At 35.3% G+C, this 17,832-nt stretch overlaps 1 protein-coding gene across 2 annotated transcripts in view; it reads right to left on the bottom strand.

The window, feature by feature from the left end:
- Window positions 1-17,832, bottom strand: part of CTNNA3 (catenin alpha 3) — a 1,846,273-nt gene that overhangs the window by 735,164 nt on the left and 1,093,277 nt on the right. For both annotated transcript variants that reach the window (XM_040242231.1, XM_040242230.1), the window contains exon 10: window positions 7,631-7,723. In XM_040242231.1, the coding sequence (XP_040098165.1) occupies window positions 7,631-7,723 (93 nt within the window). The remainder of the gene's footprint in view (window positions 1-7,630; window positions 7,724-17,832) is intronic.

Raw genomic sequence — 17,832 nt, 5'->3', positions numbered from 1 at the left:
CTCTAGTCTCATTTCTTGGAAGTAAACACTACTAAAATTTTCATGAGAACCTTTTGAGAAATGTCCTACAAGTACATAAACATATGGCTCAATCTTCTTTTTTTCACATAAGTGGGAAATATAATACTCATCGGAAATGTACCTTTTTCAGTTATCTTGGGTATCTTCCATACCAAAATACATATTGAGCTGACATTACTTTAAACAACTTTTAACATTCTCCACTAACAGATATTTAGGTTGGCTCTAGCTTTGCCATTGCAGATAACAAACTTTGCTCATAACAAACAAATAAACCTTGCTCATAACAAACTGGTGTGCCAGAGTGGTAGGGATGGGGGGACAGGCAAAATAGGGGAAGGGGATTAAGAGGTACAAATATCCAGCCATAAAAATAAATAAGTCACAGGGATGTGTCGTATGGCACTGCAGTTCATGGGGTCGCAAAGAGTTGGACACGACTGAGTGACTGAACTGAACTGAACTGATATAATATAGTCAATAATATTGTAACAACTCTGTGTGGTGATAGATGGCAGCTAGATTTATTGCAGTGATCATTTGATAATATACAAAAATATCCAATCACCATTTTTGCACCTGAAGTTAATATTTTATATGAAATTTAATTCAATTAAAAAAAACATAAAAAAGAACTTGCTTAAGACTTTTGTGCAGGTGCACTCATGTGTCTGTACTATAAATTTCTAGAAGTGGAATAATGAACCTAAATGTATATGCATATTTTATTTCAATAGATATTGCCAAAATGGATCTTATATACATATACACATTTACAAGCATGCACACACATAACACATATACATACATACACACAACATACAACTGGGGGTGCACCCCAGGCCCACTAACTCTGAATTTCAGGGTATACTATATAAAAAATACACAGTATAAAAAATAATTTTGCAGTACAGAGGTAGAGAATAAATTTTAGAACTTGTTCTGTGATGAAAAAAATGTTGTTGCATTAGTCTTTTCTGACAGCTAAATCACATTGTTGATTTATACTGAGATTACTATCAACTAAAATTTCTAAGCCTTTTAGATAGTAAATATTTACTAAGCTATGTTCACTCCATTATTTATTTTTAGATTTCTTTTATAATGCCAAAAATATATGGTTTAATATTTTACCTATTCAGTATTCAGTTCAGTTCAGTTGCTCAGTCATGTCCGACTCTTTGCTGAATATAATACTACTCAGTCCATGTTTTGAATATTCAAATTCTTTATGACTAGACTCTTTCAGCTAATATAGTCCCTTTACCTTCTAATTTTCAACTGAAAAAAAATTAAGACCATAATTATAAAATTTTATCCAAATCACTAGTAAAATACTGAAATGAGCTAGGCCAAAGGCAGATTGCAGCCCAGCAGTAGAGGTTAGCAACTATACATTAATCAGCCATTTTAATGATTTATTTTTTATCAATTACAACTCTAATTATAAGGTAATTTTTTACATTGTCGATAAAAAAGAGATATGCCTAAAAGATGTTGCAAAAATTCTTGTTGCAGTTTATGAATATAAAATGATTTAATATTCTAGAAACCCTGTCCATATATTGGACAAATAGTTATTGAGCATCCAGTATATGCTGCATTTCTGTTAGGTATGGGATACAGGTAGTGAACAAGAAACAATAAATCACTGCCTTCATAAACTTTATATTTGAGAGTGGACAATGTACAATAAAAAACTAACAAAATAATATAAAATATATCAAATTATAGTAGAGACTTTAAAAGAAATAAATATGGTGACATGATAGATAACTTAGAGAGGCTGATGTCTGAGATGATATCTGAGCCCAGTTTTCACAAATTGAACATAACAGAAGCTGTCCATATGGCCATATGAAAAAAGCAAACTGGGAAACTACCAAGTGTGAACTTCCTCAGGTGGTAAGAAGCTTATTGTGTTCTAGAAACAGAAAGGCCAAAATGCAGAGATCTAACGCATGCAAAGGAAAATAATATGAAGTAGAGTTGACAGTTAGGCAGTAGAAATGTCATGTAGGTCTGAATAACTCATTAAAAGAACTTTGCATTTTATTGTAAAGGCCTAAGGAAAGCAACTGCTACACTAAACGTTTTTAAAATCGGGTTTTTATATGGGAAGTAGATTAGAGAGACATGAGTATGAGCATGGACACCATGTAGGATATTTCTGTAGTCAAAGATAGAAATGAGGAGGCACAGACTGTGATATTTTTCATCCTGTTGACAAACAACATGAAGAAAAGTATATCGATTCAAGACAAATATTTTTGGTGAAACTTATAGGGCTTGTTAATGGATTAAATAGGAAAACTAGCCATTAGATATAATTAAAATATGAGTTTCACTAGGACAAGAGTTTTGACATTTATTTTCTTTACTGTTTACTCCCCAGCTGCACAAATGATACCTACTACATAGCATATGTTCAATAAATATTTACTGCATTAAAAAAAAAAAGAAAGAAAATCTCTAGGCTTTTCCTCAGAGAAACTAGGTGAAAGGCTATGCTGTTAACTAAAATCAGTAAGACTGAAGAAAAGCAAAATGAGGCGGGGATGTAGCTATTAGGGGTTCCATTTGGCTATTTTAAGTTTTAGATGTCTTCTAGGCATAAATGTGGAGATGTAAAGGGAAAATTAAATATTTGAGTCTGGTCTACAGGAAAGTTTTCTGGCCTATTGAGAAAAATTGGGATGCCATCAAAATATAGCCATGAAGTTTATTGTAATTAATAATAAAAGGAATATTAAAGAGTCTCTGAAGGACATTAAAAAAAGATCTGATTATGGAGATATATAAAACATGTCTATTAATGGAAATATTTACTATCTTGAAGGAGCCACTTTTCCCTAAAATAATCTAAAATCTAAAACATTTTAACAATTACAATAAAAAATTCTAATATATATTTTTATAGAACTTTGTAAGTGGATACTTAAAGTTACATAAAAGAGCAGAGCAGAACAGTAATACTTTAAAGAAAGAAACAAGGCATCTAAAATTGACTAGAAGATATCAAAATGTAACCATAAGTCACAATTAAGATTGTAACTCTCCCTGACACCAAAACCAAAGATATAACACATGCACACAAAAACTATAGGCTAACACCATTGATGACCATAGATGCAAAAACCCTTGACTAAACATTAGCAAACCAAATTCAACAATACATTAAAAGGATCATATACTGTGAGCAAGTAGGATTTATCCCAGGGATGAAAGATGGTTCAGTATTGTCAAACAATCAATGTGATATACCACATTAACAAATTGAACAGTAAAAATCATATGATCATCTCAATAGATGTAGCAAAAGTTTTTGACAAAATTCAACATTTATTTATGATTAAAAAAAAATCCAAAAAGTGGGTATAGAGGGAATGCACCTCAAAATAATAAAGGCTATATATGAAAAACTCACAGTCAACATCATATGCAATGTATGAAGAGCTAAAAACATTTCCTCTAAGATCAGGAATAAGGATGCACACTCTTGCCATTTTTATTAAACATACTTTGGAAGTAATAGACACAGCATTCAGACAGGAAAAGGAAGAGAAAGGAGTCTAAATTTTAAGGCAAAAAGTAAAACTACCACAGTTTACAGACAATAAGGTCCAATATATGGAGAATCCTAAAGATGCTACAAAAATCTATTGTAACTCATCAATGAATTCAATAAAGTTTCAGGATATAAAATTAATATACAGAAATCAATTGTGCTTCTATGCACTAACAACAAACTAGAAAGAGAAATTAAGAGAATAATCCAGTTTATAACTGCACGACAAAGTATAAAATATTTAGAAATAAATCTAAGGAGATAAAAGACTCTTAGGAAAACTATAAAACACTGATAAAGGAATTGAAGGAGGCACAAAGAGATGTCTCTCCAATATCTTTATATATCATGTTCTTGGAGTGGAAGAATTAATAGTGTTGATAAAGTGACCGTACTACCCAAGGCAATCTACAGATTCAATGTAATTAATACCAAAATACCAGTGACATTTTTCACAAAACTAGAACAAATAATTCATTTGTATGGAAACACAAAAGAGTCCAAATAGCAAACATAATCTTGAGAAAGAAGAACAAAGTCAGAGACATCATTCTTCCTGATTTCAAACTATATTACAAAGCACAGTAGTCAAAACAGTATGGTACAAAAACAGACAAAACTTACAAACATACAACATACAAAAACAGACATATAAGTCAGTGGAACATAGAAAAGAGCCCAGAAAAAAAAATTACACTTATGTGGCAATTAATCTACAAGAGGAGAGGCAAGAATATACAATGTGGAAAAGTATACCCTTTTTAATAAGTTGTATTGGGAAAATGGGACAGCTACTTGCAAAAGAATGAAGCTGGACTATTTTCTCAAATAAATTCGAAATGGATTGAAGACTTAAATGTAAGACCCAAAACCATAAAACTTCTAGGAAAAAAATGTAGGCAAGATGCTCTTTGACATCAGTCTTAGCAATATTCTGGGGATATGTATTCTCAGGTAAAGAAAACAAAATCAAAGATAAACAAATGAGACTACATCAAACTTAAAAAGTTTTTGCACAGTTAGGGAAACTATCAACAAAATTAAAAGCTACATACTGAATGAGAGAAGATACTTGCAAACAAAATACTCACTAAGGGCTTAACATCCAAAGAACTCGTAAGACTCAACATCAAAAAAGAAAGAAAGAAAACCCAATTAAAAATGGGTAAAGAACCTGAATAGACATTTTTTTCAAAGAAGTATCCAGATGGCCAACAGGCACATGAAAAGATGCTCAGTATCACTAATCATCAGGGAAATGCAAGTTGAAGTCATGAGCTATCACTTTACACCTATTGTAATAAGTGTAGGCAAGGACATAGAGAAAAGGGACCCCTTGTGCATTATTTGTGGGAATGTAAATTGGTGTAGCCACTATGAAAAACAGTAGGGGGTTCCTCAAAAAATTAAACATAGAACTACCAAATGATCCAGCAATTCCACTTCTGGGATTTTATCCAAAGAAAACAAAAACATTGGTTTCAAAAGATATATGTGATAATTCCCTGGTGGTCCAGTGGTTAGGACTCCACTCTTTCACTGCTGAGGGCATGGGTTCAGTCCCTGGTTCAGGAAGTAAGATCCCCAAAGCCACAGCACAGCCAAAAAAATTTTTTTAATTTAAAAAATTTAAAAAAAAGAAAAAATATAGGCATCCCTATGGGGCTTCTCTGGTGGCTCAGAGGTTAAAGCGTCTACCTGTGATGAGGGAGACCTGGATTCAATCCCTGGGTCGGGAAGATCCCCTGGAGAAGGAAACGGTAACCCACTCCAGTATTCTTGCCTGCAGAATCCCATAGACGGAGGGTCCTGGTGGGCTGCAGTCCACGGGGTCGCAAAGAGTGGGACACGACGGAGCAACTTCACTTTCACTTTCATGTTCATTGCAGCATTATTCATAGTAACCAAGACTTTAAAGCATCCTAAGTGTTTTTATCAATAAATGAGTGAATAAAGAACATGTTGTACACACACATACAACACAAACACAATGGAATATTACCCAGCCATAAAAAAATTAATTCAACCTTGCCACTGTAATAACATTGATAGACCTGGAAGGAATATGCTAAATGAGATAAGTCAAACAGAGTAAGGTAAATATCACATGATTTCACTTATATATGGAATCTAAAAAATAAAGTATAATTGGTAAAGGATCAACTTTTTAATACAGTATGATAGCCTAGTGGTTACCACTGTTTAAAAAAATATATTCAACCTCCTGTTAGACATAAAAATAAATTTCAGATAAATTAAAGATTTAAATGTTAAATAAGATTATTTACTATTTTAAAAAGAAAATATGGGGACTATGTAACCCTTTTGTTGGAAGAATTTCTTGACAAAGCACAAACCAACACACCATGGCACGGAGTAGGTGCTCAAATGTCTAATTAAAAAATTAAAAGATGAATCATATGTTCATATTATAGTTCTTAAAACACTCTAAGGTGATAAGGTGAGGTGAAGTTGCTCAGTCGTGTCCAACTCTGCAACCCCGTGGACTGTAACCTACTAGGCTTCTCCGTCCATGGGATTCTCCAGGCAAGAATACTGAAGTGGATTGCCATTTCCTTCTCCAGGGGATCTTCCCGACCCAGGGATCGAACCCGGGTCTCCCACATTGGAGGCAGACTCTTTAACCTCTGAGCCACCAGGGAAGCCCACACTTAAAACACTCTAGGATTAAAATATTATATTCAAAGTTAAAGGAAAAGCCACAGTCAACAGAAGATATTTTTAATAAATCTATGCAGTGCAATAAAAACAAGCAACTAAAAATCATCAAAGGGTTTAAGCAATTCACAGACGTTGAAAGCCAAGTGGTTAATAACTGTTTTTTCAAGTGTTTTCTTGAGTAATCATAAAAGTACAAATTGAAACCAATGAGATATTCTGAATACTATTCAGATTCAAAAGGCATTTCAATAGTGACAGCATCAAGTGTTATCCACAATATGGAGAAACGAAAACTCAATCTACTGAGGGGAATGTAAGTGATTCACCCACTTCAGAGACTTATTGCACAGTTCTGTTCCCTATGGGACCTCATAGAAAACTGACCTCAGTTATGAGATCTCAGTTGCTGGTTCCTCTAGATCGTACTTCAACCAGTTTTCATTTGTTAATCAGCATTAAGTTTAAGAAGCAGTCATCTTACTATTTCCTAAATATTCTTACAGATGAAATCATCAGCAAAGCAAGTGAAGAATTTAACACACATTCTGCTTTTTGTAAAATTATAATTCCAGCAGAAGTCCAGAGACTTGAAATTTCTAATCATTACTATATTTCACATCTTTGCAACTACTGTGGTTTTAATTGGGAAGTAATTATCTACATCACTTGTTGCTTATTCTAAGGTAACAAAGGATTGACCTTACGTGTATCCTCAGTTCAGTTCAGTTCAGTTGCTCAGTCATGTCTGATTCTTTGTGACCCCATGGACTCCAACACACCAGGCTTCCCCGTGCATCACCAACTCCCAAAGTTTACTCAAACTCATGCCCATTGAGTTGGTGATGCTATCCAACCATCTCATCCTCTGTTGTCCCCTTCTCCTGTGTATCCTGAATCATAGTTTTGAGACAATTACTCATCTAGAAATAATTCCTAAGAAATATGTTTCTCTTTGGATTTTAAAAAACTCCTGAATTCCAGACAAGACAATATTTCTTGGCTTTTTTCAAACTCATGCCTTCTTTTGATAAAAGAGGGAAAAAAAAACCATTCTTTTCATATGATTAGAGATTTCAAATTAAATAATGACTAAAAATAAATCAGATCTGTTGGACAAAACACTGCTTTGATTTCAAACTATATCTTTTGGAAAATTCTAAGATGGTCTCTCAGGAACTATTACAAGAACCAGGTGTTAAATAAAGAATGAAGTGCTTAGTAAAGAGTAAACTATGACCTTAGGATGAGTCATTTTATATTTTTTAAATATATATTTTAATATGTTTCTATTTGTATGAAAGTCTGAAGCATTATACATAATTTTTTTATAGCTAGTTTAATGAAAGACAGCTATCATACCTGTGGACACAAGGTTTCCAGGTGATTGGCAGCAACTCTGACAATCTTAATCCCATCTTCATTTGTTGACATAGAACAAGCAAGATTTGCCACCTTAAATACAAAATAATGGAAATTATCTCAGATTATCAAGGAAATACAGAAACATCTGTTATCACAGACAAGAGTGTTTAAGTGTTCATTGAAAATTTCAGTGACTACAGCATTTTCATAAATGTCACTGGTATCTACTTTATGGAAGCATTCAGAAATCTATTAAATAACAATAAAGGGCCATACAGTAGTGTGTAAAGCTAACAGGAAGACTGGTGAACGAATTTGCAATCCCTGTACAGTCTCTTGGTATCAATATCTAACCCATAATAAGATGCTGCTATGGTTTCTTATGAGACTGAGAAAAAGTTTGGATTGAATGCTAATAAATTCTTGGACTCTTCTATGATTGTGGTTTATTTAAGTTTGTAATTGGTTTATTATTTCCCAGAAGTCTATTGTGCATTCTTAAGTTGCATTAAGCATGACTGTATCTTTGTCCATGTTTTATTCAGCATCAAATATGCTACAAAGCTGGGCAAATACAGGATAATTGAATTCTTCTTTCTGTTGTTGATTTTCTACTACAACTTCATAGGCACTATTTGACATTCCAGCAGTCAATTTGATTCACGCCCTAATATCCATATTTTTTTATACATTATTGTTTGCAAACACACTGTTTCCCAGGGATATGACTGCCCTTTAAAATAACTGCCTTCATGGCAATGACCTAAGTCCAATGTTCATAAAGGTTTTGTTTATACCATGAATAAGTCGTGAGAAAGATTGTGGAGTTCCATCCTTTTCCTTTGAACTTCAGTCTTATTCAACAACCCCCTTGCTAGCAGGTGAGTCTTCATGTACAAAGGCAATGTTTTCTCGGATCTATAAAATATATCACTGCCTCCATCGCTGCAAAGAGATCACTTTCGTAACAATCATTTTCATCATGTTTCAGTTATTATTTACTTTATCACAAGGCAGTTTTTACTGATCAAATCCAAAATCCAATCAGTTGCAGAGAAACTTCACTTAAACTGCATGTGTTGGAAGTGAACAACAAACATATCTTTGGATGACTATCTGTAGAATGCCAAAAACTGTTACTTACAGGATTTACAGTCTTTGCTTTTTTTTTTATAGCATTACTTTAAATATGTTGGCAGTGAAACAACTCCTTGGTTTGCATTTACATATAATGAAATGACAGCCATATATTATTTAACTGTGGAATGGCATTGATCACTTTATTAATGTACATGGAAATGGCTTACTTGAAAAGGTCTTTTGTTGGCTTGAAGGTCACAATGCCTCAACTTTCATATCAGCCACATAATTAGCACATTTGTGATTATTTGAAAAGGGCAGTCATTTCTGTACCCCACTCAATTCTTAAAACCCCACTCACAGAAAGTAAAATTTAGCAGTTTAATTCCTTTAATAAATTTTATAATAATTTTCACTGTACTTGCAGGAAATAGCTGCCTATAAATTTGAGCACTGTTTGCTTTAAGTAGAAATATGAAATTATTGGCTCAATCTTTTGGTCAAATAGATGAATGTTGGTTAAACCAAAGTTTTAAAATTACAGAAAGATACTCTATATGGACACGTTTTAAATTTCTTTAATTTTATATTCAAATATAATTGATTTACAGTTTTATGTCAGTTTTAGGTGTACAATAAGGGATTCGGTTACAAATGTATGTATTATTTTTTGAATTATTTTCTCATTTAGGTTATTACAGGACATTAGAGATACCAAGGGAATATTTTATGCAAAGATGGGCTCAAAAAGGACAGAAATGGTATGAACCTAAGAGAAGCAGAAGATATTAAGAAGAGTGGCAAGAATACACAGAAGAACCGTACAAAAAAGATCTTCATGACCCAGATAATCACTATGGTGTGATCACTCACCTAGAGCCAGACATCCTGGAATGCGAAGTCAAGTGGGCCGTAGGAAGCATCACTGCGAACAAAGATAGTGCAGGTGATAGAATTCCAGTTGAGTTATTTCAAATCCTGAAAGATGATGCTGTGAAAGTGCTGCACTCAATGTGCCAGCAAATTTGGAAAACTCAGCAGTGGCAACAGGACTGGAAAAGGTCAGTTTTTATTCCAGTCCCAAAGAAAGGCAATGCCAAAGAATGCTCAAACTACCGCACAATGGCACTCATCTCACATGCTAGTAAAGTAATGCTCAAAATTCTCCAAGCTAGGCTTCAGCAACACATGAACTGTGAACTTCCAGATGTTCAAGCTGGATTTAGAAAAGGTAGAGGAACCAGAGATCAAATTGCCATCATCTGCTGGATCATCAAAAAAGCAAGAGTCCAGAAAAACATCTATTTCTGCTTTATTGACTATGCCAAAGCCTTTGACTATGTGGATCACAATAAACTGTGGAAAATTCTGAAAGAGATGGGAATACCAGACCACCTGACCTGCCTCTGAGAAAACTGTATGCAGATCAGGAAGCAACAGTTAGAACTGGACATGGAACAACAGACTGGTTCCAAATAGGAAAAGGAGTATATCAAGGCTATATATTGTTACCCTGCTAATTTAACTTATATGCAGAGTACATCATAAGAAACACTGGGCTGGAAGAAGCACAAGCTGGAATCAAGATTGCCGGGAGAAATATCAATAACCTCAGATATGCAGATGACACCACCCTTATGGCAGAAAGTGAAGAAGAACTAAAGAGCCTGTTGATGAAAGTAAAAGAGGAGAGTGGAAAAAGGTGGCTTAAAGCTCAACATTCAGAAAACTAAGATCATCTTCCCGTCCCATCACTTCATGGGAAATAGATGAGGAAACAGTGGAAACAGTGTCAGACTTTATTTTTCTGGGCTCCCAAATCACTGCAGATTGTGATTGCAGCCATGAAATTAAAAGATGCTTCCTCCTTGGAAGAAAAGTTATGAGCAACCTAGATAGCATATTAAAAAACAGAGACATTACTTTGCCAACAAAGGTCCCTCTAGTCAAGGCTATGGTTTTTCCAGTAGTTATGTACGGATGTGAGAGTTGGACTATAAAAAAAGCTGAGCACCGAAGAACTGATGCTTTTAAACTATGGTGTTGAAGAGTCTTGAGAGTCCCTTGGACTGCAAGGAGATCCAACCAGTCCATCCTAAAGGAGACCAGTCCTGGGTGTTCATGGAAGGTCTGATGTTGAAGCTGAAACTCCAATACTTTGGCCACCTGATGTGCAGAGGTGACTCATTTGAAAAGGCCCTGATGTTGGGAAAGACTGAGGGCAGGAGGAGAAGGGGACGACAGAGGATGACATCATTGGATGGTGTCACCGACACAATGGACATGGGTTTGAGTGAACTCCGGGTTGGTGATGGGCAGGGAGGCCTGGAGTGCTGTGGTTCATGGGGTCACAAAGAGTCGTACAAAACCGAGCAGCTAAACTGAGCGACTTCACTTTCACTTTTCACTCTCATGCATTGGAAAAGGAAATGGCAACCTACTCCAGTGTTCTTGCCTGGAGAATCCCAGAGACGGGGAAGCCTGGTGGGCTGCTGTCTATGGGGCTGCACAGAGTCAGACACGACTGACGCGACTTAGCAGCAGCAGCAAACTGAACTGTGGGTGGAAGTTATAAGAGGTATAAACTGTGTTTAATTCAACTTTTTAAAGTTTCCCAAGCGAGAAAGAATACATGTATATGCATGGCTAAGTCCCTTTGCTGTCAACCTGAAATGATCACAACATTGTTAATCAACTCTACTTGAACATAAAATAAAAAGTTGAAAAAAAAAGTTCCCCAGGTAACTCTGATGTACTGCTCTCGACATACATATACACAACACATAGACACATGTAGACTTTGTGTTGATTTTCATTTGTTTGTATAAGACACTCCTTCCTGAAGATTAAAGTGGTGAAAATCTATAAGAAGCATGAACTGACTATATATATATGTAAATATATATACACACACATTTATACACACACATACATGGAAGAGGCTAGGAAGTCATAGAAAAGGCTTCACAAATTAGAGATAAGAAATAACAACCTATACTACCACCTGAGAAATAGGGCTTTTCTATTAGGGCTACTGTTACAAAAGCAATAGACTGCGTAGCTTATAAACAGCAGAATCAACTTCTTACAGTGCTAGAGTTTGGGAAGTCTGGGATCAAGGTGGTGGCAGATGCAATGCCTGGTGAGCACCAGCTTCCAGGTTCCTAGAATGACCCTCTACTCTAGCTGGAACCTCACATAGCACGAGAGCTGAGGGAAATCTCTGGGATTCCTTTTCATGATGGCATTAATCACATATATAAGGGTTCTTCTCTCATTACCTAATCACCTTCAAAATGTTCCATCTCCCAGTCCAGTCACCTTGGGTGTTAAGATTTCACCATATGAATTTGGGGATAGGGGGACACAAACATTTAGTCTATAAGATATAAACTTTAAAAATCAAACTACTCAGGAAACAAGAAAATCTAAAGAAGGAGAGATTTCGGGCCTTCTCCCCAACAGCTGCTCCTTTTTCTGTCAAGAACAGTCTGATTTCCCTTTAAACAACTGCTGTCTCCTCCTCTAGCTCAGCGATGTGAAGTCTTGGCATGACAGTTGATCAAGGTACCCAGTCCTTCCCTGCCCTGGCGCGGGTGTACCTGCCACTTCCTGAGAGGAATCCTGGAGCAGTTCCGGTGTCTACCCAGTCTCAGTCCTCTGACTGCATTCATGTGTACTGGCTTGTATCTTCCAAAGAAGTCTCTTTTGTTTTCTACCTAATTAAGCCAAATTCATATTCTCATGCCTACAACCATACTGAAATGAGTACTGAGCCAGAAATTTACATACCACTTATGCATTAATTTCAGATGGCTCCTCTCAGCAAAGTAAAAGGCTGGCAATGCAGTTCAATTCAGAACGCACTTTCTAATCAAATGTCTGCAACCTAGATGTCCTAACAGCAGGAGCAAGTGCAGGGGAAGGAGATGTTCATTTCAGTTCCTGCACATGTAGATAAACATGTTTATTACCTCTCCTCTTTTGAATATCTAATCCCTTCATGTCTATTAGAACACTTTACATACCAGGTACAAAGGATATCTAGTTCTTGAAGAAAATAATTAACCAATTTGGGATTTATCCTTTTACAAACCATTTATTACATCAGAAAGCCATCTTTCTATGTGCTCTTTTAAATTCATACCTGTATATTAAAGTCTGAATCAAATACTGTCTCCTCCACAAAACCTTCCCAGACACCCACAATCAGAATTCATACTCCCACAATAAGATCTACTTTAATCTTCCAAGACTCACTTATGTTAATTTCAGATAGTAAACTGCTAGATAAGTATAATCATGTATTCTTTTCTAAAAATATTTTTAATCAGGTTAAATATCCTAAAAATAGAATGCTATCTATGTAAATTAACAAAAATAATAATTTATCTTTTTTTGGTCATGCTATTCAACCCATAGAATCCTAGTTCCCCAATAAGAAATTGAACCCAGACCCTCAGCACTGAAGGCACAGGGTCCTAACCACTGTACCACCAAGGAATTTGCAATAGTTTACGCATTCGGAAATGTATGATCTTCTACTGTGTTTTAAACTAATACATTAAATAAAATACATTTCTTAGAGGGCTTAATGCAACCTAATTTTTTCATTGAAAACTATGTGCTTCTTCTGCCCTTTCCTTATCAAAAAAAAAGTTTCTAATTATCTATTATAGGAGCATAAACTAAGTATCATTACTTTAAGTTATGAAGGAAAATACTTGAGGAAAGAAAGCCCTTGAATCATTAAACTTAATTGCTTTGAGTTGATTTCAGTCCAACTGTGTTTGCATATTGGGAGCATCAAAATCTGACAAGTCTGTAGCAAAGATACAAATAAACACAGGCAGACTTGGAGTAAGGATACTGACACAGTACAGCTAAAGCAAGTTCTTTATTTATGACTTGGCATTTGCAAAAGATTGGATTGCTTTCTGAATTTAGAAAAGAATAAAAGTTCACAAAAACTTGTGAAGAGCCATGAAGGAGGGAAAGAGGAAGTACAGTGGATTTTAATTAGGAAGTCACTAGCTTATGGGGTCATTAGCCTGGGGTCGCTAAGAGTCAGACACGACTAAGCGACTTCACTTTCACTTTTCACTTTCCTGCATTGGAGAAGGAAATGGCAACCCACTCCAGTGTTCTTGCCTGGAGAATCCCAGGGACGGGGGAGCCTAGTGGGCCGCTGTCTATGGGGTTGCACAGAGTCGAACACGACTGAAGCGACTTAGCAGCAGCAGCAGCTTATCAATAGCAATTGGATGTTTTTGAGTATGGAATAAATAGTCTTACAAGAGGACCTAAGATACCAATATTTATTAGGAAGATAGAAATCGTCTTCTATCTTTATCTTTAAACCTATGATGAGTCATGTAAAAAGTGGCCAGAGATAGAGAAGTTCACCCACAATACTCTGATGTCATAGAGGCTAGGAGAACAGAAAGTTTCAAGAAGGTAGTTTCAAATATCAAAAAAAAAAAAAAAAGAGAGAGAGGTCAAGAAAGTAACTCCTGAAATTACTCATTGATTCAGATACAGAGACTCACTGATTGAGATCATTTTTAGTTTGGGTAGAATGATGATGGCCAGACTAGCCTAATGTAGACAGAGGACAGTGTAGGAGAGGAGGTAGTCCATGTGTCTTATGAACAAAGCAGAAAGCTAGAGGCTGCCTGGACAATACTCATTCCCATTTCCTTCCCTTATGGATCCATTTGTTTTTATGTCATCTCTCAAATCATCTCCAGAATCATCTACTTTTCTTTCTCCCTACCCTAGTCAAGTGTACTGTCAATTTTTCATTCAGTCTTAGCTTTTATTCTCATCCACTGTGCCTTCTCTGTAATATATTCACCATGCTGCAGCTGACAGTTTTGTTTTGGTTTGTTTTTTCAAGTGTAAATTCAATTCTCCCATCATCATCTCCCGTTTCCATTCCATAGTCTCTTCCTTACAAGATCCTGGTCCAAGCCTGGTACAGCCTGGTCCAAGACTCATCACATAGTTCTTTGCTGCACTCTATCAGCCTAATTTCAAATATTCACACTTCCTTCTGCCACAGGACACTTGTACATGCCGTTTTCTTTAGCCTGGAATGTGTCCCACCTCCTTCTCACCACCACATTTGCATCACACATAGATACGCTCAACTGCAGATCTAGTCTCAAAAGCAAATTTTCGGAACGTTTTTCACCACTACACTCCTTATCCACCACTGAGCTCTCCCCCAACCCAAGTCAGGTTTGTCCTTGAGAGCCTGATTCTGTTTGTAATTATATATTTATTACAGACAGTATTTGATTACTGACCATTTCCTCTGCTTTATAAGAGCAGGGCCCTTATTTGCTCATCATTGGAACCTCATTTTCTAGTACTTGATATATAAATAGCCAGACAATAAATAGTTCTTCAGTGAATGAATAAATGCACAAATTAGTATGCTTAAGAATGTACCATCCTCAAAGAGAGAATGAAAAATTGAGCTTAGAGGGAGGAGACAGCAGCAGAAATTCAGGACAAGTGAGAAAGAGAAATGAAATTTCTCTTTGAAATTCATTTGCAATTTTCCACAAAGGTTTAGACATGAGGACTTCAAACAAAAGTAACACACTTTTCTTCTAGTCTGGTCATCGTACTTAACAAAGATTGGAGGGCAGCTTCTTTCTTTCAAGTTTTACTTTTCACTTCAGATATCAAATTGGGAACAACTGACTAGCTCCCAATTTAGCCTCTAATTTATTTATTTTTAATCAAGTAAAATAACTCTTCAAAGAACTCAATCTGGCTGCCAAATGCTGGTGAGTATGGCAGATGGACAGAGACACGATAACTCCCATGAACAAACCCAGGAGCTTTTGCGTCTCTAGCAGAATGCAATATAATGCACGCTTTGTTTCTAGGCAAGCCTAGATCGGGGGTTTGGGACTGAGTGAGAGAAGTGTTGAAGTGGGTCTGTGTTCTCTTATTGTTGGCATCCAAGTGACCTCTGGCTAAACAAGCCAGCTCTTCCATTCCTCCCTGTCAAACAATGCTGCTCTCCTTGTAGTAATGAGAAATGACTATGAATTACGAGTTTTGTAGAAATTTGACTCAAAGAATTGTGCTATAAAGGACCGTGGCAAGGTGTAGGTAAATAGTTTCATCAGGCAACAAATACTCATTATCCACCTACGATGTGGATGTGGACTAGCAGCTTCCAGAGAACTCAAAGACAACACAGACAAATCTCAAGAAACACAATCTATTTAATTTAAAGGGACATATGAAAGTCTCAGAGAATAAAATTGTAGTTTCTAAGTATGATAGGAAGCTAGAAGTAGGTGACCTCCTAGTAGTGACTTTAGGCAGGCTCTTTTATGGAAACAAACTATTTCCAAGGAACTTCATCTTCTCTAGAACTTTGCATATCAAATTGACTCCCAGACATTATGAATCTTAAATCACACAGTCCTGGGTCTGATATTTGTTTTGCTAATGTAACCACTTACATCTCTGTCTTTGGTTATCCATCTATAAAATAAGCAGATTAATTCTTTGGCTTCTAGGCCCCTTCCCATTTCAATAATCACATTTTACTGATTGTGCAACTTGATAACAGAATTAGATAGGAATTAGGTAAGGAGCAGAACTATCATGTAATTTTGATATTAATTTAAAGATCACACTTCTAAATAAAATATTAGCAAATTAACTCTAACTATGTAATTAAAGAACAGTAATACAGCAAGACAGTAGAAAGTATCCTAGCAATAAAACAGTGGCTCATGATTGGGAAATCCTACCAATGAAATTCCTTTCTTTTAACTATATTTTAACATATTTTAGAAAAGCAGTTGATAAAGTTTTATGTATATTTTTATTAAGGTAAAACAAACTGAACACAAAAAACAAAAATCTTAGAGAGCTATGAATAGAATAAATTATTCTTAAATGGAACCAGGTTAAATTAAAGAAAATTATAGAATCCTGCTCAAAAGTCAAGATTAAAATAAGCATTCTTCTTATCACTGAGGGTAACCAATATTGTGTTCAAGGTTCCAGTCAAGATAAATGAACCTAAGAAATAAATGATAGCTTCAAATATTGTAAAGAAAGGAAATATTTACATTTTCAGGTAACAAAATTGAGTTAAACCTCAACTCTTAACATGAGTTTAATATGGGAATCAGTTTGCCATGAAGAGAAGCATTGCATTTTAACTACATAGTCCTATATTGACTGACATTTTTCCAAGAGTCGTTTTCCACTGTATTGTTGTCTAATTAGAAAAATAAAAGGGATTGATAAAATAGTTTTATATTTTTTGAGTTGGAAATGTACCAACGTCAAGTAAAATGTATAACATGATCTATTTAGTAAAAATGATGAACATGTGTGTGTGTATAATATCTAAAATGCTGTTCACCAAAATGGTAACTGTGGTTATCTCAGAAGGGTAAGATTCAGGAAAATTTCAACTCCCTTCTACTATATTTCAAAAATTTATAGTTTGGGTCAAATAAAGTAATTTTCATTTTGAAGACGATAAATTTTTCCTGTATCTATATTTGAACGTTTTAATACCAATTATATTAATCATGACACTTACTGCAAAAGCAGTAAAGGATCCAGAGCCACTTAAAAATAAAGCTTCCAGAAAATACAGATATAATGTTTAAGGGCTACTAGGTAGGAAATAGTTTATGTTATTTCATAACTGGTTTATTTAAAATGATTCATAAATAAGACTGATAATTCATAATAGGAAAACCAGACCTTAGTTTTACCTCACATTATCTAACACAGTGGCAGATATCAAATGAATCAAAGCCCACTGCCAAAAAGAATATTAGACCACCCCAAAGTGATCTTAATAATGAATAAAAACTCAATTTGTTTGGAATGTTAACAGTATTCCATGCATGGTGTGTGTGCACATGTGTGCATGTGTGTGCATATTTGCTGTTCTGTGTGTCTGTCTGGCTGTATATAGTAGACATGCGGTGATGATTCTTGTGAATAATGGATTATAATTTCTAAATTTCTCTCTTTCTTATCTTAACCATGCCCTACAGCTCTACTCAGTTACCGCAGTTCAGCATGTGAACTTCTTATTCTTCTCCAAGAACTCATTAAAG

This window comes from Oryx dammah, unplaced genomic scaffold (genome assembly GCF_014754425.2).
Source record: "Oryx dammah isolate SB20612 unplaced genomic scaffold, SCBI_Odam_1.1 HiC_scaffold_6, whole genome shotgun sequence".
In the NCBI taxonomy this organism is placed as follows: Eukaryota; Metazoa; Chordata; class Mammalia; order Artiodactyla; family Bovidae; genus Oryx; species Oryx dammah.
The sequence above is the reverse complement of the archived record's forward strand: the minus strand, read 5'-3'. Positions and strand labels throughout refer to the sequence as shown.